The 23,601-nt window shown below is 54.7% G+C and overlaps 1 protein-coding gene across 1 annotated transcript; it reads right to left on the reverse strand.

The window, feature by feature from the left end:
- Positions 1 to 5,822: 5,822 nt before the first annotated feature.
- ASTL (astacin like metalloendopeptidase) lies at positions 5,823 to 20,034 on the reverse strand. The gene is made up of 9 exons (XM_012786854.2): positions 19,989 to 20,034; positions 19,218 to 19,343; positions 17,562 to 17,623; positions 16,354 to 16,447; positions 15,779 to 15,896; positions 14,868 to 15,049; positions 12,120 to 12,201; positions 11,881 to 12,035; positions 5,823 to 7,087 (listed from the first exon to the last, which is right to left on the reverse strand). Exons 1-9 carry the CDS (start codon positions 20,032 to 20,034, stop codon positions 6,681 to 6,683), a joined length of 1,272 nt encoding a protein of 423 aa, XP_012642308.2. The 3' UTR covers positions 5,823 to 6,680.
- Positions 20,035 to 23,601: the final 3,567 nt, after the last annotated feature.

A 23,601-nucleotide genomic window follows, 5' to 3' on the forward strand; every position in this document is an offset into this window, starting at 1 on the left:
CCGCTCCGCTCGCTGGCTCTCGCCCGAGCCGAGCCTGCAGGCAGCCCGCCGCGGCAGGGGAGTGGGGAGGAGAGCGAGCGCGGCTGGAGGAGGGAGGAGACTGGAGGCGGGAGCGGGAGGAGGGGAGTGAGGCGGGGCAGGCGATCGGACCGAGGGTGGGTGGAAGGTGCACTTCGCGGAGGGCGGGCAGATGCAGCCTCCCCGCGGCCCGGCCTCCGCCTGGCGCCCCCCCCCCATTGCTCCCGCAGCCGCGCCTCGGGAGGTCAGAGGGGCCCGGCGTCTGGGGTCTTCGGGGCTTTGGGAAAGACGCGGGCAGAAGTGGAAGGGTCGGTGCATGCGAGGAGCTGGGACGCGGAGCTGGCGCGTCGGCGGACACCGAGGCGGGACCACTTTCCTGCGGACACTGGGGCTGGGGCCGAGCGCCGGGGTCTAGGACGGTGGGCGCGAGCTGGTCTCTCCTCCCCCGCCCACGAGCCCCAAGCAAGGGTGGCTCAGTGGGTGTGCTGGGGCTCTGGATCACAATACGCCACAACGCCACCTGTCTCCCGGCAGTGAAGAAACCCAGCGGGGGAAGGGGACCATGGAGACAGTCCCAAACCCCTTCCCCAAACGCTTCCCGGCCAGGCTGGGCTCCGTCGTGCCTGCGGAGCCTGAAGAGGCGCGCGGCGCCGGCTCGCGAGCGCCCCCTGCTGCCGCCCGCGTGCCGAGACAGCCCTCGCCGCGCCCTGGGGGCGCTGGAAAGGCTCCAACCCTGAGAAGCGGTTTGTGACCAGCTTTCCTGTTTCTCCCGCACATGCCCCAGTTTCCTCTAGTAAGGGCAAAGGAGGTAAGAGGGACACTGACACTGACGTGGACCCAGATCACAGCAGCAACCGAGACTAGCGAAAGGTTCGCATGGGGGCAGGGGGCGTGGCGAACTTGCAGCCTCTTGGCCAATGGGGGAGGGAAGTGAGGTCCCTCTGCTGTAGCAGAGCAAGGAAACCTTGCGGGAGTAAAGAGCGGGATCTTTTTCTTACTGCTCGGAGAGAAAGCAGGTCTCAAGGGCAGCCGGGAAGGGAGGAGTTTCCCTTTGCCTCTGTAGTGACCGCTGGGGAAGGGGTCCACCCCCTCTCTGCCTCAGTACTGCCTGGCTCCCCCACAGGCACCGAAGCTCCCTGCTGGTGGCAGTGGAAAGGGGCGTTGGGGTAAGTAGAAATTTCAGACTGAGCACCCCCTCTTCAAAGAGCTGCCGAGCAACTGCTCTCGCTCTGGTGCCCTGCCCACTCTCCCTGCCGCGCCCAGCACCAGCCTGGGCAGCCTCGAGGGCATTTTGTTCCGTAGTTTCTGGAGCCCCTTAGTAAGCCCAGCCTAGAGCCAGGCCTCCCTACGTACAGCCCACAGCTCTGCACGGCATCTCTGCACAAATAAGCATCGCCCCTCCTTTGAAAAGTGGGGCTCCAGCAAAGCCCCCCCCCCCGAAGCTGCATGCCTTCTGGCCCTTCACTCCTCCTTCCCACCTGCCTGGGAGCAGAGCGTGGGAACCCTATCCGGGCTCAGATGGGAGGTACCCCAGACCACTCCCTACAGCCGCACCTCCTTGATCCCCGGCTGTCCCTGTCATCCTGCCAGACTGTCCAGCTCTGCGGTGAGGCGTGAGTGCCACAGCCCAGTGGGGTGGGTGTTGCCTAGGCTAGGTTTGGAGAGCGCAGCCCGCCTCCTCTGCCACCCACCCCCAAGGCCTCAGCCCGCAGCAGACCACTCCAGAGGCAGGCTTTACTGATGCGCCCTTCCCATTTGCTGGGCTGGGCAGGGCCTGGCCTGGGCCCATAGTCACCAGGGATGGAGAGGCCCCAGGAGCCCCTTTCCCTGAGGACGAACAGAGGGGTGCCCATGGGTGCCTGGGAAGCAGCTTAGGCAAATCCCTGCCTGTCCCCATTGCTCCCTGCACCAGGTCCTACAGAGTCTGGGTACCCTGGAGGCCCAAGTGGGCATCAGAGGACCTGCCTTTCCACCACCCTCAGGTTCAACCAGCATCAGCCTTTTGTCCTCTGGCCCATTTTCCTTCAAGGGCCAGGCCTCCAGGACACTGCAGGAACCGAGGCCAGGGTTGTCCCCATGCCTTCCCTCCTCAGGATGCTCACCTGGGCCTTCCCTGAAGTGGCAGCTTGGGCCCACTGAGTACCGGGCCCTGCGGGGCACTCTCTACCAAGCCAGTTGGGCACGAGGCCAGGTGGGGACAGCCAGGGACAGAGTCTACAGCTCAAAGACTTGGGAGACGTGTCCCCTCTGGGTGACAGGAGCTCCTGGACACCCACAAGATCAGCTGTTGCCCCAGGCTGTTGCCTTCTGCCACCACAGCTGCTTCCTCCCAGCCCCACCCAGGATGCGCAAGGGCTGCATGGTTGCCGCCAGCTGCGCAGGGCAGTGAGGGCTGTTACCTAACTCAGTTCCACTTGTGTCTGTGGCTTTCTGTCTCACACACACACATCTCCAGGCTTTGCCTGCCCACACCCCCACGTGGCTGCCGGGTGCAGGATTCAGAGCCCACGGCTGCAGCAAGGCTTCCTTCAGCTCTTCCCAAACTAGACCTGACCTTCCACTGTCAGCCCGTTTCCCCAGGGCTGGTAGAGTTCAGTCCCAGACCTATAATGGGAGCTGTCTAGAATGTTCCCAGCCACATGTGGGGGAAGTGGGCATGAAGGCACCACCCAGATCCCGGCCCTCCGCCCCTGCCCCACCAGGCTAGTGCTAGGCCCTGGACGTGCTCTGGGTCCCCACCCCTCCAGTCCTTTCCAGGGGCTGTCTGCTCTGCCAGAAATACCTCTTGTCCTTCCTTCTGTGCTTGGTGGGCCCCTACTCTTCAAGGTCCACTCACCTGTCACCACCCTCTCCGAGGGAGGTCCCTTGTTCTCCAGGTTTCCTGATGCCGCACAGAGTACCACATTGACACTTAGCACACTGTACTAAGATGGTGTCTGATGGGTTTTTGTCACCCCCACCCCATCAGAGCAGACATCCCTTCTGTGTCCCCAGTACCTGACCCAAGGTCATTGGCTGGTGACGGCAGCAGTAGGTATCAGTGCATGCATATACACAAGCATTCTCAGACAGGTAGTGCTCAAGTGAAGGTGCCCTGGAGGGACATCCTTGGAAAGACAGGTCATGGGGAAAGATGACATAGTATGTAAACTATAGCATCTTGTTCAAAGCAGGGTGAGACGATTGTCCCATGCCTGGCTGTGAGAGCCCAGCAAGAGATCTGGCATCTTAGTTGAAAGCCCAGAGCCACCTCTTCTCCAGGCCTGCAAGGTGAGCTGGTAGCACAGCAGCCCACAGCGGTGCACTCTGTCCCCTAAGAGCCCACCGGGATTGATGCACACCCCAGCTTTCCCCAGAAGCCCCAGCCTTTCAAGTCCCTGGGACCCTTGTCCCCAGACCACCCTGTATGGCTTAACTGCCCCACTTCCCAGAGCCTTGAGCCATGCCCTCTATAACACAAGTCAGTCGTCCTCTCTCTCAGCCATAAGGCACCTGACAAAACGCAGCCCTGATCAAACCCTAATCATCCATCCACTGCCTGCCTGCAACCAAGCAGCTGCTTTTTCCGGAGCAAAACACTCTGCATCGACTGGCCTCACTTTAAATGCATGACCACAAATCTCCAAACTTTCCTAGTATGCTCACTCTCCCACTCCCACTCAGCCTCCCTCCTTTCTCCTCTCCAACCTCCTAGCCTCTCCCCTGCTGTGACTCTGCCTGGTACTTAGGAGAAAATGCTAGTCATGAAGCAGTAACTCACCCCCCACGCCCACCTGCATCTGAGCCAAATTATATTTACTCGGCTGGAAGAGCAAGTCCTCTGCTTGTCCCCTAGAGCCCACCCCCTCATCTGGCCCAGGGTGCCACGCCTTCCAATTACCTGGCCCATGCCCAAGGCCCCCACAGCCTCCCTTCTCCGACTCCTCGTGTCTCTCCTTTACCCTTGGCAGGGCATCTGCAGCCCGCCCTCCACTGAGTCAACTCTCCATGGGTCATATGTGGCTCCATGTCACCAAGTGCCAAGCTTATTTCTGTGTCTTCCTCCTCCTCAGCAGCATTGGACACAGCAGACCTGCCCTTGGGACACTCTGAAGGTTCTGCTCCTTCCTCAAAGGCCACTCCTTCTCAGGCTTCTTCTCCCAAACTCTGATTTAGAGGTTCTCACCAAGAGTGATTCCACCTCCTCACACAAAAGGGACGTTTGTTTAGCAATGTCTGGAGACACCTGTGACTGTCACAACAGGGGGAGGGAAGTGCTGCTGGCATTGAGTGGGTAGAAGCCAAAGATGCTGCTAAACTTCCTGCAGTGTACAGGACAGCCCTCAACCATAGCTATCAGGCACAAAATGCTAGCAATGCCGAGATCGAGAAATGCCTCTGTAAGTGATGCCACACCCTACTTCAGCCCTGAGACCCCTCTTCTGTATCTAGGCCCAGGGCTCCCATGCAGATGCCAGTGGCACTCCACTGTGCATCTCCTGCCCTCCTCCCTCCCCTGAACCCAGGGCTGATTCAGCACACACACTCCCTGCCCATGAGGTCTCACTGCCACCTTGGACTTGACATCCCCATTTCCCCCAGCCCCGCCTCTCCCCACCCAGAGCAGTGCCCTCACCCCCACACACAATCACAGATGTGGCTGCCTCGACCCCCAAGCACAGTCCACAATCACCTGCTCTGTCCATCTCCACAGCCCCCACCTCTCTGGCTTGCGTGAGCACAGTGGCTTCCCAGCTGCTCTGCTCCTGACCCATTTTCCAGGATTGTCCAGAAAGACTTTTTAAACCTAAGTCAGATCTGGTCACTCCCTTCCTTAGAACCCTCTGCAGCTGCTCCCTGTTGCTTTTGTGATAAAAACCCTCCCTGCCTCCACTTGCTGCCTGCCCTGGACCTGCCGCCTCACACCACCTCCTCATGCCTTGCCTCTGCCTGCTGGGGCTTTGCCCTCTGGGCTCTTTCCCTGGGTTTTCACAGGCAGCCACCTCTTGTCACTCAGGTCTCAGCTGGAATGCCACATCTTCAGAGGGACCCTTCCTGACCAACAACCTAAAGCAGTGCTCCACTTCCCCATCACTGGCCGATACCAGCTGCTTTCTTCCTGCCCACTTCCTGCCCACCCCCTCGTGTCTTCCCCGAGAGCCCCCAGGCCCCGCCAGCCCCATATCTTCAGAAGAACCCAGATTCAGAGACTAAGAGCCCAGTCCTAGTGGAGGCTCGTGAGGGACAGCCTCCAAATGGGGGGGCCTGCGGGAATAGAGCCATTACCTCCTCTGACCAGCGTGACCACCACCAGGCTTCAGCCCAGCGCCGGAGCCAGGCATGGCCACCCAGAGGCCGATAGGTTGTGAGGCAGCCATTTCTGATAATTGGGGCCTCTATTCTAGGGTTGGCCCAATGTCTCCGCCTGGGAGGCTCCCAGTGGGGCTGTCACCCTTCTAGGGGCAGGGCCAGAGCCCCTACTCACCCATTCTAGACAGTATCCCCCACCCCAGGATCCTTCCCTCATGCTAATGCCTGGGTCTCAAAACTGACTGGAGACTGAAACCCAAGACAGACTGGAAGAGGCTCCAGGGTCCGTGAGCGGGTCCTCACATTCCCCGACAGCCCCAGCACGGGACCACTCCAGAAGGCTGGCAGAGGCCAAGCTCTCTCTGGACCTCAAGAAGCCCAAGCCTCAGCCATGCACGGCTGCTCCCCAGCCACGCCACCCTAAGCCTCTGTTCCCGAAGCCTGTTCCCTCCCCTGGTGGCGGGTATAACCCAGGGACAGAGGCACAGCATGCAGGAGGTGATCATCATGGCTCAGTGCACAGTGGGCACCAGCTTTATTTCCACATCCCCAAAACACCTGAGGCTCCTGCCTACCCTGACCCTAAGCAGGGCCTCCCTGACCTTCTGACAGGCCACAAGAACAGTGCCCCTTGGGGACTGAGGGGCTTCTAGCCTACACCCACTGACTCCCTGAAGATTGTCTTCATTCCTGGAACAAACCTCACAGGGAAGGCCGGGAGCCAGGGAAGAGAAGTGGGGTTCGGCCTCATGTGCTTGCTGAGGGTCCCACAGTGTAGTCCTGATAAGGCCCCCACTTCTTTCTCCACTCCCTGCTGGCAGCACCCCCAACCGGGTATCTTCCTGTGCTACAGAGGAGTGAGCTGGATTCTTAAAGCCTCCTGGAGAGCAGGCTAGAGGCTACGGCTGCAGAGCAACACCCCCAGCACCTGGACTCCAGGGATAGGAGGTTGTTCCCAAGGTCTAGGCCACATGGGGAGGTGGGGACACCACCATTAGTGCATGCTGGGGGCTGGGCCTCAACCACAGGAGGGCTCCAGGGGCCTGCAGGGCTGGAACCTGCTTCTTCCTAACTTACCCCCACCCGCCAGGACCTTGTCCCTGGAGAGTGTCACCTCCCATTTCCAGCATCCTCCAGGGCTGGGGCAAGAGTCAAGAGCAGACAGAGCCAGGCCTGCCTTCCCCAATGATGGACCCTGGGAGCCCTTGGAGGAACATGGTGGGAAAGGGGCAGAGGAGGAGGCCTGGCCCTCTGCGAAGGGGTGTCCAGGTTGGGACTGGAAGACAGGGGCTGCCTAGAGGGGCCAAGGGTTGGGCAACCCAGCTCCTCTGGGCAGAAGGTACCTTCCCCACTTGGGGACAGAAGCCACAGGCTTAATCTCTAGGCACCCCCCTGAAGTGACTTCCCTGTGCACAGTCTCCTGGCAGAGCTGGGCTCCCCAGAGCAGCCTGGATAGGCACTGGTTGGTCTCCCGTTTCTGAAGATGAGGCTGGGGGTTCCGTGGGCACTTGATCCAACCACAACTGCTCCAGAGCAAGACCAGGAGTGCCTGCTCCAGGCCTTGGCCTTGGGGTGGAAGCTGGGGACTGAGGTAGCCTTGCTGAGGCCTCCACAATAAACGTCTTCCGGGCAGGGGACTCCCACCCACGTGGGCTCTGTCCAGGCCCTGCAGGAACACGCTGGCCACTCCCGGATTCCACCGACAGCGCCTCCAGAAGCTGCTGCAGGGGTGGTCTGGGGGCAGGAGCAGGGCTCCTACGGTTGCTGTGGGCTTGGGACCCTGGAGCAGGAAAGACAGGAGGTTAGATCTCAGAATCACAGAAGGAAAGTGATGGGTCAGCTGCACAGAGCCAGAGCTGGCTCCAGCTTTGTTCATAGGGACATAGAGCCCAGCTCACAGCCCAACCCACCACGCCACTGCTACACCACTACCTAATGCCTTCAAGATCCTATTCCCCCACTAGAGACCAGGACGACAGAGCCACCCCTTTTCTCTCCACTGGCCCCCGAGGTCACCATCGAAGGTCAGGCCACTCAGGATTCCACAACCCACTGAACTCGCACCCAAGGCCACTGAGACATTAACCTGCCTGACCTGCACTACAGCACCCGCCTTCCAGACCTCTCGGGCCACTGTGTGTATAACAATACCCCCCACCTCTCACCCCACATCTAGGACCTCTTCTAGAACTATTCCTGCACTTGAAGCCACATCTAAACCCAGGCCACCAGGAGGACACAGCCAAGTGCTCTCAGACCCGTGCGTGGTGCCAGGAGGTGGGTTGGGTCCTCCTTGCTCTTTGCTGCTCCCCCAGACCATGACTGCCACCTGCTACTGCATAAGAACTCTTCATTTTAGACCCAAGTTCTCTGGCCAGCTGGCCACCATAGCCCCTTAGAGCTGCCTCTCACCCAGGTCACTCCTGGCCACACAGCAAGGGCTTCACAACAAGCCACTCTTCCCTCAGCAAACAGTGACCAAATCCACACTAACATACTTCAACTGGCGACTCCTCTCTCTGCCTAGTCCCACTCCACTCTGAGGTGTCATGTCTAAGAAGGCTGCAATTCCTGAGGTCTCGGATCCCTACTGCCACCTCCTACAGCTGCCACCTCTGCGCCAGCTCACTCGCCAAGGTGGCAGGCTCTGCAGACCCACCAAGGCCCGGGACACTCCTCACCTGGCTCAGGCTCCACAGCCCTCATTGCAATCACTCCCTTGGAGGCAGCTTCCACGACCTTCCCTTCTGTCACACCTTATGTCCTGGAGGACCAAGCACCCCCACCACCCCACCTCTCACCTCCACAGCCACAGCCCTGCCACATGTATCCCCACCAGCTCCATCTCCTGCTCTCCCGTCAGCTGCTTCATGTCTCCTCCTTTATCCCACCCCATCCTCCCCTGCCTCTCTGGCAGCCTCACCTCGCTCTTCATGGGACCGAGGCCCCCTCCTCTGCACAGCATGATCCTCCTGCAAACTCAGGTTTGCTCCTCCTTCTTCCTTCCCATTAGGTCTGGGGAAGTGCCTCAGCTCCTACCAAGGGCGGCCCTTCCCCAAACATTGTGGGTGTTCTCTCTCTCCACCCCCATGTCGCCTCCTTCTCCAGCGAGTCACCATTTCAGCACCCCGACATGCGTCATTGTTCACCATCTCGAGAAAACCTTCCTTGACCTCAGCCCCTTCCACCTCCCAATTCTCCTCCCCATGATAGTCCTCCAGAAGTTTCCACAGAGCTCTTGCCACATCATCTCCTATTCTTTAGGTTTTTTTACAAGAGGTATATATTATTTAATACAGTAGAAGTATGTAGGCGGAAGAATAGTCTTTAACAAGTGGTGCTAGAACAACTGGATAGTTAACATGCAAAAGAATGAAGTAGGACCCTTTCCTTACACCCTACACAAGAGTTCACTCCAGATGATCGCATGAACCCAAATGTAAAACCTAGAATTGTAAGACTTTTAGATGAAAACATAGGAGTAAATCTTCATGACTTGGGGTTAGGCAAAGCCTTCTTAGGCATGACACCAAAAAGCAGTGATAAAATAGGTAAGTTGGACTTCCAAATTTAAAATGTTGGTATTCAAAGGACACCATGAAAAAAGTGAGACAACCCATAGAATGTGAAAAAGCATTTCCAAATGATAAGGGACATGTGTCTAGAATATATAAAGAATTCTTACAACTCAGCAAAACAGCCCAATTGAAAAACGGGCAAAGAATTTGAACAGATATTTCTCCAAATATATGCAGATGACCAAAGAGCACATTGAAAGATGCTCGTTAGTCATTGGGGAAATGAAATCAAAACCACAATGAGATACGTGACACTCACTAGGATGGTAATAATAAAAAATGACAAATAACAAGTGTTGGCAAGGATATGGAGAGATTGGACACTGCTGGTGGGAATTAAAAATAGTGTAGCCACTTGGAAAATGTTTTAGCAGTTAAATACGGAGCTACCATAGGACCTAGAAATTCCACTCCTATATACTCAAAAGAAAAGATGTGTTAACACGAAATCTTATATACAAATGTTCGTAATAACACTATTCATAGCAACTGAGAAGTGGAAACCACCCAAGTGTCCTTCAACAGATGAATGAAAAAATATGGCATATAAAATATGGGAATGCTATACAGCAATTTATAAGAATAAAGTACTGATACATGCTACAACACGGATGACCTTTGAAAACATTAAAAATCCAGACACAAAAGGCCATATATGATTCTACTCATGTGAAGTGTCCAGAATAGGCAAACCCACAGAAACAGGGAGCAAATTAGTGATTACCTGGGGCTAGGGGCAAAGGCATGGGGTGGGGGACAGGTACTCACATGCAAGATGACCTAGGAGTAGAATCTGGGTCAGGGGATATGCACATTTCAACTACCCAAGATGTAAGATTGCAACAGCCACTTTAGAAAACAATTTAGGCTGGGTGCAGTGACTCACGCCTGTAATCCTAGCACTCTGGGAGGCTGAGGCGGGAGGATTGCTCGAGGTCAGGAGTTCAAAACCAGCCTGAGCAAGAGTGAGACCCCATCTCTACTAAAAATAGAAAGAAATTAATTGGACAACTAAAAATATATAGAAAAATGAGCCGGGCATGGTGGCGCATGCCTGTAATCCCAGCTACTCGGGAGGCTGAGGCAGGAGGATCCCTTGAGCCCAGGAGTTTGAGGTTGCTGTGAGTTAGGCTGATGCCATGGCACTCTAGCCCAGACAACAGAGTGAGACTCTGTCTCAAAAAAAAAAAAAAAAAAAAGAAAAAAGAAAACAATTTATAACCCTATCGATAGCATATGAATGTCACCATGCATTGCTCCTTATCCTTACCAGTGTTTGATATGGGCTTTTAAATTCCTGCCAATTTAGTGGGTGTGAAAAGGTATTATAGTCTCCATTTGCATTTCCTCGGTTACTAGTGAGGTTGAGCATCTTATGTTTCCCATTTGTTTTCTTCTTGAAATGTCTATTAAGTCTCTTACCCATTTTTCTATTTAGTGGTTTCATCTTTCTTATCAATGTGTAGTTCTTTACACATTCTGTATACCACCAGTTATGTGGTAACACAAACACACAAAAAAATCTGTTCTAGTTTGTAACTTGTATTTTCACTATATTTGTGGTGTCTTATGGTCAATGTAGTTGAATATGTGAATATTTCTAGTTTTATGGTTAGTGTTGTTTGTGTCTTATTTAAGAAATCCTTCCCTATCCCAAGGTCATGAAGATATCTTACTATATTTTCTTCTAAAAGTTTTAAAGTGTCTCCATTTATATCTTATGCATCCAGAATCTGTGCATGAGTTACGAATTCAATTTTTTAAAATGGATACCTAGTTGTCTCAGAACCATTTAATGACAAATCTGTCCTTTCCCTAGTGATCCATGCATCTTTATCAAGGTTCTACTTCTGAGATCTATTTCTGAACTTTCTGTTCTGATAGCATTGGAGCAAGGATGGGCAATGCCTATGTTTATATAAAGACATTTTATATACATAGATGTAAATGCATTTTATATGCCATACATTTATATAAAGATTTCATAACTATGGCTAAATATCTGCTAGGCAAGTCTACTTTTTCTTCAGTATTGTCTTGGCTATTATTGACCTTTCATGTTTTCATGTAAACTTTAGAATCACCCTGTCAAGATCAAAATGTGCTGAGTTTTTGGGGGGGCAGGGTAGGGGCAAGGTCTTGCTCTATTGCCCAGGCTGGAGTACAAGTGGTGTGATTATAGTTCACATCCTCCTGCCTCAGCCTCCTGAGTAACTGGGACTACAGGCACACGCCACCGCACCCAACTCAAAATTTGAGATTTTAAGTGGAAATTTATTAAATCTATAGATCAATTTGGGAACAATTGAATTTTTGTAACATTGTCTTCCTATCAATGGCTAATATATATGTACTAAAGTATTCTTTAATGATTTTAATAAAGGTTCACATTTTTTCCCATGAAAGTTTTATTCAACTTCTGTCAGACTTATGCCTTGGGACCTGATTTTTATTATTGCTATTATAATGGTTTGTTTTTCTAAACATTACATTTATTAACTGAGTATACAGAAATACAACTGGTTTTTCATATACTGATTGTATCTACCATTTCTGATTCTCATTAGCTCTAGTAGTTTGTTTACAGATTGTTGCTTTTGTCACCTATGAACAGTGAGATTTTGCTTTCTTTCCAGTCCCCAGACTTTTCATTTCTTTTTGTCACACTGCAAAGGCTAAGACCTGCACTACAGTACAATGTTGAGTAGATAGTGGGGAATCTTGTCTTGGTCTTAATTTTAATGTTTTGCCATCAAAAATGATTTTTGCTCTAGGCTTTTGGCAATTATAGGTTACAAAAGTGACCCCTATTCCTATTTGCTGGAAGTTTTTAGTCATAAGTGAGTGTTAACTTTTTTCAATGCTTTTTCTGTTCCAACGGTGGTGAGCCCCCTCTGATCTCTCCCCATTCACCTCTGCAACCTCATCTCCCAGCATATCACCCTCCCTGACACCACTTCAGCCCAGGATCCTTCTGTCACACTCCATCACTCACCTGTCCCACGGAGGCCGGGGCTGCTCGGGCTGCAGCCGTAGAGCCTGAGGACCCGAGTGATGTCCGAGGCACTCAGGTTCCATCGCTGGCCTATGTGGGCGCTGGGGTCCCAGAGCGGCACGATGGTGGGCAGCCCGCGCCGGCTGAAGGCGAGCCTGGAACCCAGCAGGGGGCGCCTGAGTTCAGGCAGGGCAGGGGCGGGGAAGGCAGTGCAGAGAGGAGGCCCAGGGGATGCTCACCTCCCGTAGTGCATCACGGAGGAGTAGTCATACGGTGTCAGCATGTTGCTGCTCCGGGCCTTGATGAAGTTGATTTCAAAGCCTTAAAAAAAACACAGGTTGGAGACATAAGAAGAGGGCAGACAGGAAAGGGGCCACAAGGGGTGGGGGATACCTTCTGAGAATTTTTTTTTTTTTTTGAGACAGTCTCACTCTGCTGCCCAGGCTAGAGTGCCATGGCGTCAGCCTAGCTCACAGCAACCTCAAACTCCTGAGCTCAAGCAGTCCTCCTACCTCAGCCTCCTGAGTAGCTGAGACTACAGGCATGTACCACCATGCCAGGCTAATTTTTTCTATATAATTTTAGTTGGCCAATTAATTTATTTCTATTTTTAGTAGAGACGGGATCTCACTCTTGCTCAGGCTGGTCTTGAACCCCTGAGCTCAAATGATCCGCCTGCCTCGGCCTCCCAGAGTGCTAGGATTACAGGCATGAGCCACCGTGCCCGGCCCCTTCTGAGAATTTATAACCCACCTTAGCTGAGGGGTCTGAAACCACAGCCAAGTGTGCTGCTTCCTGTATTTAGCCCTGCTTTCTCCCTGTCCCCCCACACACACACCTGGGAGAAGTCCAAACTTTTACCAGGTGACATGGAAGCACAGGGATCTCATGCTGGCCAACCATCACCCCCTAGCAGTTCCTTCCACCGGTCCTTCCTCCTCTCATATTTATCTTGTATGGGACTAGTCTTTGCATAACCTGCAGCTTCCATGAAGTCGCACACTGCCCAAAGTGTCTAGGACACCCCTCCAGTCTCACTAAAGGAAGTGTCTACTGCTCTGCCCAACTTTGGAGACTTGCCATCAACCCAGCAGCAGCCCGTCTCCCCCTTAACTGGGTCCTCCTGCCCTTCAGAGTGAGGTCCTGGAAGGGAAGCTGTGCCCTCCCTCTTTCCTCCCCCAATTCCCACCCCCCCCCATCCAGCTGGCCACTTCCACCCCCTTGCAACCCCCAAGTCACCATCAGCCTCCTTGCCACAAGTTAGGCGAGCATTATAACACCCTTAAGTCCCACTGCCTACCTGAAATACCTGCCCCTAGAAATCTTATTTCATCCTTTTAAAACCCCTTTAGTTATTAAACATAATAACCAAAACTGAATATGCAGCATATTCATCTGCTTCAAAAGTCAAATATTAAGAGAGCTAGCAAAATTCTCCTACTCCATCTTCCTCCCCACCCCCACAACAGTTAATTACTGTTATTAACACACATATCCTTGCAGAGTTTGTTCTGTATGTAGTAACTAAATACAAACACATTCTCATTTTTCTGCATTCTTAAGAGAAACCATCTTTTTGCCCATTACGGTGGCTGGTGTTTTAACTCGCTTTGTTAGGAAAACATCAAGTTTATTAGCGTAATTTTCTAACTCATTAATTTCTGGTTTCACCTTCATCAATTCCCTCCTGCTTTCATTTTCTTAACTCGGATTTACATGCTCAATTTATTTGTTGTCTATTTTTACTGATGTAAGTATATGTCTACAAATTTTCCCTGAGCATTGCTTTATCTGTGAAACATGGGTTTTAATATAACCTTTCATGATTTTTAGAATTGCTACAATTTAACTCCAGAGCCAAAAGAAAGATTTCTTGATTTTAGTTTTAATTTCCGAGTGGGAGAAGATGATTGATTTTTGATTTGTTTTGATTTGTTATTAGTTTGTACTTTATGTAATATCCACTAACCTGCTTTTTCAGATTTAGAGTTTTTCCTGGTGTATCACAGACCGAGTCTGTCTCACAAGTGTTCCGTGAGCACTTGGAAGGATCACAGTCTCTATTTTCAGGAGACAGAGTCGCCCATCACCACCCCCCATGCTCTTTCCCCAGCCTAATCTGAGTCAGTCTCCATCCCTATCTCTTTGTAGGGTGCTACCCATGTGCCCCCAAAGCACCCCTTTTTCTGGGAGCTGCTGTCAGGACCCTGGGCACTTTCCCCAGCCAAAGAGGGTTTCATGCTGGAAGCCCTCTATTTGCAGGAAGCCTTCCGAGTCCGTCCACACCACTAACCAAATTCCTGGATATCCCTCCTCTGCCCCCCTACCTCATTAGGCAGTTATCTTTATCCTTCTCACCTCCTGGATCAGGCCATCGAGCCCACAAGGGCAGGGACCCACTGTCGCTAGGATCAGATCCCCAGCACCAAGCCAAGCACGCAGCTGCTGCTCCCTCCTGGCATGGAGCTGGGACCCACTCACCACCAGCATCAGCTCTCCTGCTTCCTCTGTCCATGTGCCCAGCACACTCCAAGCCCCCAGCGCTGCCCTCAGCCCCCTCCACCTGGCACATGCAGCCTGCTACCTCCAGGGCTTCCACCTTGCTCAAATCCCCCAGCCAGCACACAGTGGCACATGAGGGACTGCTGGTTGCGTACTCAATTAGTAGGGATCATAAGACACTGTCAACCCCATCCTTAGGTAGATGACAGTGTCAGGGAAGAGAAATGAGACACAAAGCAAATGGTGACACCCTAACTCAGGCACAGCTGTGGGTGGGCGGATGAAGGCTTGGAGCCCAGAGCAGCAGCAGTCGGACCACCCTCCAGATCCCAGAGAGAAGCAGGACCCCACCTTTCCCATGAACAGGCAGGTGGCAGAGAGAAGGGACAACCTCATTCAAGAAGCCAGGAGACTCCTTAGGCCCTGTCCTGAGCCTGCTGTCCTCTCTCCTAGGATGAGCCTAGCCTGTGCATAACCTGGCTTACCTGGGAGGATCTCGTTCCAGTTGACACGGATGTAGCGGTCCCGGTCGGCCCGTGCGTGCTCGTGCCAGAAGCCCAGCACGTGCATGAGCTCATGCAGGACGATACCCCGGCCCCTCCGGAGACAGGCGGGTGCCAGGGATACCATCTGCATCCCTCCACTGCGCCCCACGCCAGAGAAGCACCTGCAGGGCCACAAGAATGAGCTGGGTGGGCACCGGCCCAAAGAGAGGCAGGGACCCAGGCCTCATCCCTCCTCCCCAGTCACAGGATAGGTGGGCACCAATGGGCAGGCCCCAGCCTGGGCTCTGACCCCACGTTTGCTGTTCTCCCACAGTCAGGCCCCGGGAAGGGGCCTGTTCTCCCACCTAGCCTCCGGGAAGTGGGCATACTGGACACCCGTGACTGCAGGGAGTAGGTGGGAACTGATATCACAGCTCATTGAGTGAGCACTCACAAGTCATGAGTGAGCCGAGTCTAAGCTTTCATACACATTGTCCCAGGCCCCTGACAAGCCAGGAAGTTGGTATGGCCACTACCCTCACCTCAGAGAGGCCAGAAGAGGCTCAAGTTAGGGGACTTGCCTGGACTTGCACGAGTCACACACTGTGTGTCCCACAAAACCTGCACTCCCTCGCCACGCCACGGAGTCTCCCGGAAGATGAGGGCTTCACAAATGAGGGTCTAGCGCCCAGTTCCCATCCCGTCCCCCACCTTCTGCCCTGCGGGTCCAGCGCATGTTGAGCAAACCGCTCAGGGTACACAAGGGGACTTTGAACCCCAGAGGACAGCCCAGAAATAGCTTTTAGAGACCGAGTTATTTCTGAGCTAAACATAAAAGCCAGCTGAGAAACACACACACACACACACACACACACACACACACACACACACACACACGCCAGAGCACTTACCCATACATGGGGATGATGGAAATGAAGTCTCTCTGGCCCTGGTGGGCGACAAACCTGACGCATGTGAAACGTTCAAACTCAGCAAACGCCTCCAGGATGACGTTGCGGCTGGGCTCATCTGGGGAAGACACTGCCTGGCTGAGCTCCCAGCCAAGCCCCCGGAGCCCCTGTGGCCTTCGAAGTCTCCTTAGGGGGCTGGAACAGGGCTTCAGATTCTCTCTCTCTCTCCCAAATTAGCGTCAAGAAAGGGCAGCACAGTAGTGTTGGGGAAGAAGGCTGGGCTCCAGACAGACACTGGCCATGTGACCTTGGAAAGGTCACCGTCCTCTGTACCATGTGGTCTCAACAGGGACCAGACCACCCTAAGACATACCTTCCCCATCAGCTCTTCCAAGACTTTAGCCCTCCTGACTCAGGAGGCCTTTGGGGATAAAAGTGCTTCTGTGGAAGGGCTCTTTGGGGCTGGTGGAGGGGATGCAGTGATGCGAGAGGAAAAAGGACGAACCCCAGAGATGAGCCCTGCTGCATCAGGAAGAAGGGGCTGAGGCCAGAGGGGAGGCCCACGCCACACTTACCATACTTGCTAGAGAGCAGGAAGGGGATCTCTATGATGCCGCCACTACTCTTGGGCCACTTGTTGCTGGTTGCTGACAACAGTCTGAAAGGACTCTAAGGAGACAGAGCAGCTCAGGGATTCCTGGGAACATAGGCCACCCAGGTGCCACACCCACGGCACTAAAGATGTGGGAGGCAATGTGTGTGGAGGTGGGGGACCGTGGGGCAGGGGACATCCACTGGCCAGCTATGTGAATCATGACTCACAAGACATGGCCTTGTAACCAAACTTCACTGGATAGAACTGAGCCTGCAACCTGTTCCATCACGCAGGTAGAACAAGACCAGCCCCTGGGGAGGCTGGCTAAGAGGCCCCGCACACCAGGGAGCCCTGGATCAGGAGGGCTCAGGGCTCTACCAGCAGCCCCACCCCTGCACCTCACCAGTGCCTGTCTCTGGAGCAGGCAGCAGCCGAGCTTCCCTGAGGCAGCACCCTGGCCTCAGCGGCTCCTTCCCCAGTCTCCAGCCCACCAGACTCCCGGAAGCACAGGCTCCAGGGCTCCTCAGCGTGGCACCCACCAAAGCTGGATTCTGCTCCACGAGGGTCACACGGCCACCTCCCATGTACTGGCTGGATAACCTGAGCCTGCCCTGCCCCCAGGTTCCTGCACAGCCTCAAGGCTGGCCTTTGGCGCTTCAGCCCAGCCCCATGCCATGCCACCCACAGGCAGCTTCTAAGCCCAAGGGATGTGCTTGCCTTCCACCTGTCACTGTCCTATTCAGGAGCCTTCTGCCATCCCTAGTTGCCTAAAATATGACACTGTTCTCCTGGGCACGGTGTTCCTTTCTCCGCTGATAAGTCACCCCAATTCCCACCAGCCTCTTCCCTCTGACTCAGCTCCAAGACCCCAGCCAAGATGGTCGGTCTCTCCACGTTACTCCTTGTTCTGGCTGCCCCGGTCACCACTGCCACGGCGCCCCTCGCCTCGCACCCTACTGCCCCACCAGCCCCACCATCCGAGCCCTCTGCAAGGACCTCCACTGGCAGGGTACCAAGCTGGGTCATGGGGTCAAAGCTCCTCCTCTAGGAAGCCCTTTTGGGCTGACTGTGCCAGCTCTTCAGATACCCCCCTCCCTTAGCACTCAGGCTGGCTTATTCTTAACAGTCACATTGACCTTGACAAAAAGGTGTCTACCAAGTTATGTCCCTCACACATGGTGCGCTCACCGGCCGGATGATGTCCCCCTCGACGAGGAAGCTGCTCTCTGGGGTTTCCTCTGGGATGAGCCCTGGGGAGGGAGTATGGGATGTGTGTTGGTGCACACCCTCAGGACACACACCCTAGGGACAGGACAGGCACCCACCCCCCCAGAGTTCAGAGTTCTTCTTTTGGCTTTGGAGCTGGAGCTTCTGTGAGCACCAAGTGTGTGTGGCCTCGGGAAAGTCGCACAGCCCCGAGTCCCGGCCTACAAGTAAGTGCGTGTGGTGCTTCCCAGCCCGGCTGCAGCCTCCACCTGCGTACAGCCCCAGCCCCTGCAGTCCACGTGCTCCAGCCCTGAGTCCAGGTCCTCTGCTGTCAGGAAGCAGCGGCCTTTACTTTTAGCTGTCTCCATCCCCCACCCCAGCCCCCATCCAAGCCCTGCCCACCTGTGTTCTATCCTGGATGCTTGAGGTGGCAAGTGACGATTCCAATTTGTACCACCACAGGAGACAGGCAAGTCCTGGCCCTCACAGGCCCTCTCAGCTTGCCTCTGCCTCTCCTGGCCCTGAGCCGGGGAGTGCTCTGCAAGTCACTTACAAAAGGAGTGACCTCAGGAGGAACTGAGGGAGCGAGGGGTGCAGGAGGCGGCCAGGGGAGAACACAGCTCGGCTGAAGCGAGCCTCAGCCTGATCTCCCGGGAGCTCTCCCAAATGGCACACAGACACATACCACCTTGAGGCCGGGCCAGACTCCCATTCCTTCTGAGTCACTGTGGGCCACCCTGGATAGCGGAGGCAGCTCCCTTTGGCCAAGAGCCCGTCTCGGAGGGCAGGTACAGTGTGTGTGTTAATGGGCAGCAACGCCGCAGCCGCCGGGGCTGGGCAGGTGCTTCCCCAGGAAGGATCATGGGGGGCGGGGGACAGGCAGCTATTACTGCAGTAGCCTCACACTTCCTGGGCCACCAGCAGCTGAGAGTCTTCTCCGAGGCATCCAACAGCCAATGCCAGGGAAGAGTCACTGGTCCTGGTAGCCCCAGACTAGTCACAGTAGCCTGAGGGTGGAGTGGTGCCCAGCTCAAGGCTCAGCAGGTGCTGGGACTCCAATCCAGCTCGGAGAGAGGAGGGGGCAGATCACACGGTGGCTACCACATCGGGTAGATCCCTACTCCACCTCCTGGGGCAAGGTCACCCCTTGCCCCACATTGCTTCAGCCTGTGATGGCTCTACATCTGAACCCCAATCCTCACTTCTACCAACTCTGTCCCAGCTGAGATCCCCAGACAGCGAGCCCCCAGCCTCAGGCCTCTTTGTCCACCTGGTCCCCTCGCACCTGCAGACCATCCTGCACGGGTGGCTGACGTGCTCTCAGACATCTGCTAATGACCAAGCCCAACACCCAGGCTCGGAGAGCCCCAACGACCTATACTTTCATCAGGCCATTTTTTAAGAATTTACAGTTTTTCTGTAAGTTTTTTTTTAATAAGAAAGCTCATAAAAGTAACAATCCACTAAGAAAGATCTACAAGATAAGCAATTGCCCACAGAATTTCTACTCACTTAGAGCCCAGGATAAGCTAGTACATTTCCTCCCGGATTTTTCTGCATTTCTCAGTGTTTGGCATTATTTTCATACAACATGGACAATGTCATATCCCTCCAGGCCACAAGAAACAGTGCCCTCACCTTGGTTAATCGCAGGGATGTCCTTGTCCCAAGACGCCTGGGTCTCGTCAGAGATGAGGCCTTCTGGCAAGCTGGTACCACAGGTTCCTGGGCAGCTGGAGGCCAAGGGCGCTCCGAGGATCCCACCTGGCCCAGACAGACAGGCTGAGCAGGTGCTGGGGCATTCAGACAGGGACAGACACACAGACCCCTGCAGTGCCCCACTGGTGAGACCAGACAGCAAGCTCAGCCCCTCCAGCAAGAGTCCTAGGACCCCGCATGGCCTCTCCTCTCAACCCCAAACAGTGCCGAGGCCTAGACTACTTCAAGGAAGGAACTACCTTCATAGGACCAACACCTGACTCAAAAATGAATGCGTATCACGTATGAGGTAAGGGAGGGGCCAGGGACAGACCTCAGGTTCTAACACCAGTGGCAGGTGCAGGGCCAGCCTCAGACCTTACTCTATGACTACCTGTCTTAGCCCAGGCTTTTGGAGAATGGGCTCAGCCTGAGTGACTTACAGTCTTCTATCTCACCCCAAGACAAGTAGGTCTGGAGCAGAACACCTGCTGTTTTCTGCCAGGCAGAACCTCTGCTCCCAGGGTTCTCAGGGGGCCTCCCCATCAGCCCCAGAAGCTGACTTCTCTAAGGAACGCCCCTGAAGAGCACAATTGCTCTGTGCCATTGAGCTCAATTAAGATCCCTGCAAGCTCCAGCCACACCCTCTGGCCTCTCCCAGGCATTCCCGAGGCTGGAGCCAGCACCAGGAGGGCCAAGAAGCCAGCTTACATGGCAAGGACAGCAGACCCAGCACCTGAAGCCAGAGGCCTCCCATCCTCCGTATGGTGGATCCCTGCTGCCCCTCAGCAAGCAAGAGAACTAATCCCAGAGGGACAAAGCAGCCAGATTGCACAATTGGGGCCACCACTGTCTCTTAAGTAGCTTCTTCAGCTCCCACCTGCAGCCCCCAAAACACTTCCACTGTAGCCCCGCCCAACCACCTCCACCTGCGGCCCCGCCCAACTACCTCCACCTGCGGCCCCGCCCAACTACCTCCACCTGCAGCCCCGCCCAACCACCTCTACCTGCAGCCCCGCCCAACCACCTCTACCCGCAGCCCCGCCCAACCACCTCCACCTGCGGCCCCGCCCAACCACCTCTACCTGCGGCCCCGCCCAACCACCTCCACCTGCGGCCCCGCCAACCACCTCTATCTGCAGCTCCGCCCAACCACCTCCACCTGCGGCCCCGCCCAACCACCTATCTGCAGCCCCGCCCAACCACCTCCACCTGCGGCCCCGCCCAACCACCTATCTGCAGCCCCGCCCAACCACCTCCACCCACAGCCCCACCCAACCACCTCCACCTGCGGCCCCGCCCAACCACCTCCACCCGCAGCCCCACCCTACCTGTAGTCCCCACCCCAAGCCAGGCCCCAGCTTTTTAAGACCCTGGTCCAAACCCTTCCTGACTGAAGTGGGTGAAAGAGTGAGAAGGGGCCCTATTTGGCAGTGTGGCTCTTCTGCGGTCCCTTCCCGCCACCAGGGGGCAGAGAAACATCGCATAAAGGTGCTCCAGGCCTACTCCTCCAGCTGGGGAGCCGCCTTTTCCCGCCCCCACCCTGTGCTCAGGTATGAGAAAGGCGGCCTGAGACCCCAGGCGCCCCCAGTATATCTGTGGAAGGAGGGAAAGGTCACTACATTTTTATTTGCTAATATCTTGGTATACATATACAGAAGTGCACGATCACAAGTGCAGGCCTCTGTAAAATTTCACAAACAATACTCCATGTAACCAGCGCCTCGCAGAAGCCCGCCGTGTGGGAACAGTGGAGCTTTGGGATGCCAGACCCTCGCGTGGCCACCACCCCTCTAATCTGCACAACCGCCTGGCACACTCAGTGTTTATTCTCATTGCCTGGATTTGGAAATTAAAGCTCCTTGCCCATGTTCCTCCTCCTCCGTACCCCTCAGCCTCAGCCAAGTCACCTGGGGGCCCCACCTGGATTGAAATCTTGGAGATGAAGCATGGCAACACTGGGTAGCATCTGGGGACACGCCACCATGGCCACCAATGCCCAGTGAAGGGAAGTGACAGAAACAAGAACAACAGCTATTGTCCACAGGGCCCCCTCAGCACTCCCGCCATTCCTAGAATTCAGCATATCTCAAAAGATAGGAGCCACAGTGAGAATGCGATGGAGGGCCTGCTGCCTGCACAGGGTATTGACGTCAGAACGCAAGTGCTGGGCATGCTAATTAGCTTGGGCGTGGCCGTCATTTCACAATGTATTCGTATGCCAAAACATCACGTTATACGCTTAAACATATAATTTTTGTCAATTATACCTCAATAAAGCTGGAAAAAACTAAGTGAAATTTGAAAATACAGCCCATTGAAAAGCAAAGAATGCATGAAGCTGACCACTTCAGATGAGTATTTATTAAACAAAAATAAAAATAGTGATAATAATAAATAATCACTCTGCTTGGGTAGAGAAACAGATTCTTGGCTAAGAAATGCAGTTGGTCTTAAGGACATTTTGCTGAGTGAAATAAGCCAGTCACGAGAAGACAAATACTTCCACTTACATACGGTATCCAGAGTAGCCCACATCAGAGGGACAGAAAGTGGGAGGGAGGATCCCAGGGCAGGAGGCTGGGGCTGGGGGGATGGGGAGCTGTTGTTAAATAGGAGTTTCAGTTTTGCAAGATGAAAAAGTTCTGGATGTCTGTTGTACCCATGAATAGACTTTACAGTGTTGGGTACTTAAAAACGGTAAAAATGATAAATTTTATGTCATTATCACAACTAAAAGTTAAAAAATAGGAAGAAAGAAAGAAGAAAAAAGGAAGGAAGCAGGGAGGGAGGGAAAGAACAGAGAAAAAGAAAGGCAGTTGGCTGGAAGACAAATGATTAAAAACACAGGGAGGGGAGAGTGGGATTGGGTGGCTGGGATGGAGTAGGGTGAGGGTGGGGTGGGCAGAGGCCTCAGCCCCAGTCCTGCCACCTGTAAGATGAGGCTCTGTGGTGGGAAGTCACCATGCCTCAGGGCCCCAGATGTCCCTCACCCACCTTGAGCTGGGTGCGTGGGTTGTAGGCAGCTCCCAACGGCAGCTCACTCGGGTCCTGAGGAAGGCAGGGTAGCAACCCCAGCTTGGCTCCGTTCTCACCAGGAGCACCTCACCCCACCCCTCAGAGAGCAGAGAGAACGAGGGTGTGCTCGCATCCCTCATTCAGCCTCACAGAGCCAGCGCCCACCTGTGCCCGGCTCCAGGCACAGGCCTAGCCTTCATGAGCACCCGGCCTGGTCCAGATGCACACCTGCACACCTGTACATCTGACCCACGTCACTCCTGGACCAGGTGGCTAGCACTCTCTGAGCACCTACCATGTGCGGGCACCGTATGAACTGACTTGTGTAAGTCTATACCCTAAGAGGTGAGAGCTAATGATAAAACTCCTTTTATAGACAAGGAAACTGACATAAAACAAGGTTAGGCAAAACTGGCCCATCAAACTACATCCCGCGCCCCCCACCCAGTGCCCCCTGCCAGCCACTGAGAATGTTGTAGGAGACGGCGCTGGACAGGGTGACTCTTGAGCAGAGCCTGGAAGGTAAAATGGAGTCAACTGGATGACACTCCAAGTGGCCAAGTGTCAGGGTGGGGCTGAAGCAGGACTGGCTCCCGCACAGCCAGCCCCAAAGGCCCCAGCATCCCCTTCCGGCAGCCTCGGCACTCACCCCTCCGCTTCTGGCTTGGGCTGGGCCCACGTCTCTGTCTCCACAGTCTCTCCCAGTCCCGTGCTGGGCATGCAAGCGATGTCCACAAAGACACGCTAGTTGGGTGGGTGTGCACGAGACACCGGGCACATGCCTTTTGGGGACATGAAGCTCTGGAACGGAGGCTACCCAGAGCCCCAGTGTGGACAGGCATGCTGAGGCCTGGGGGCCGGCTCGGATGTGGGAGGAGAGTGGAGAGGCTGTGCTGCTCCACCGTGAGGAGAGCCTCGTGCCCGGACACGCTCCCCTTGGAACACCCACACGACATGCAGGTGTGCACAGGCCAAGAACAACCCAAAGCCACAGAACCCACACACCTGAACACACTTACATCCAGCCCACGTGTACTGAAAAGAGGTGGGGTCCACAGCACGAGGCCCAGTGCTGCCTTGTGGTTGGGAGCCAGCCTCCCAGAAAGGACCTTTCCCAGCCCTGCAGCCAGAGCCTTGCCTGGGAAAGGACACCAGCCCAGGGAGAGGAGCTGGGGCCAGGAGGGAGAGGTCAGCCTCTGCCCTCCACTTCCCAGACACTGCCGGCACAGGGACAGGGGGACCTGGCTAAGAAACAGCTGGCCTAACATTCTCCTGGGCATTGACTTGAGATCAGACGTTTGGGGAG

Source organism: Microcebus murinus, chromosome 3 (assembly GCF_040939455.1).
Source record: "Microcebus murinus isolate Inina chromosome 3, M.murinus_Inina_mat1.0, whole genome shotgun sequence".
Taxonomy (NCBI): Eukaryota; Metazoa; Chordata; class Mammalia; order Primates; family Cheirogaleidae; genus Microcebus; species Microcebus murinus.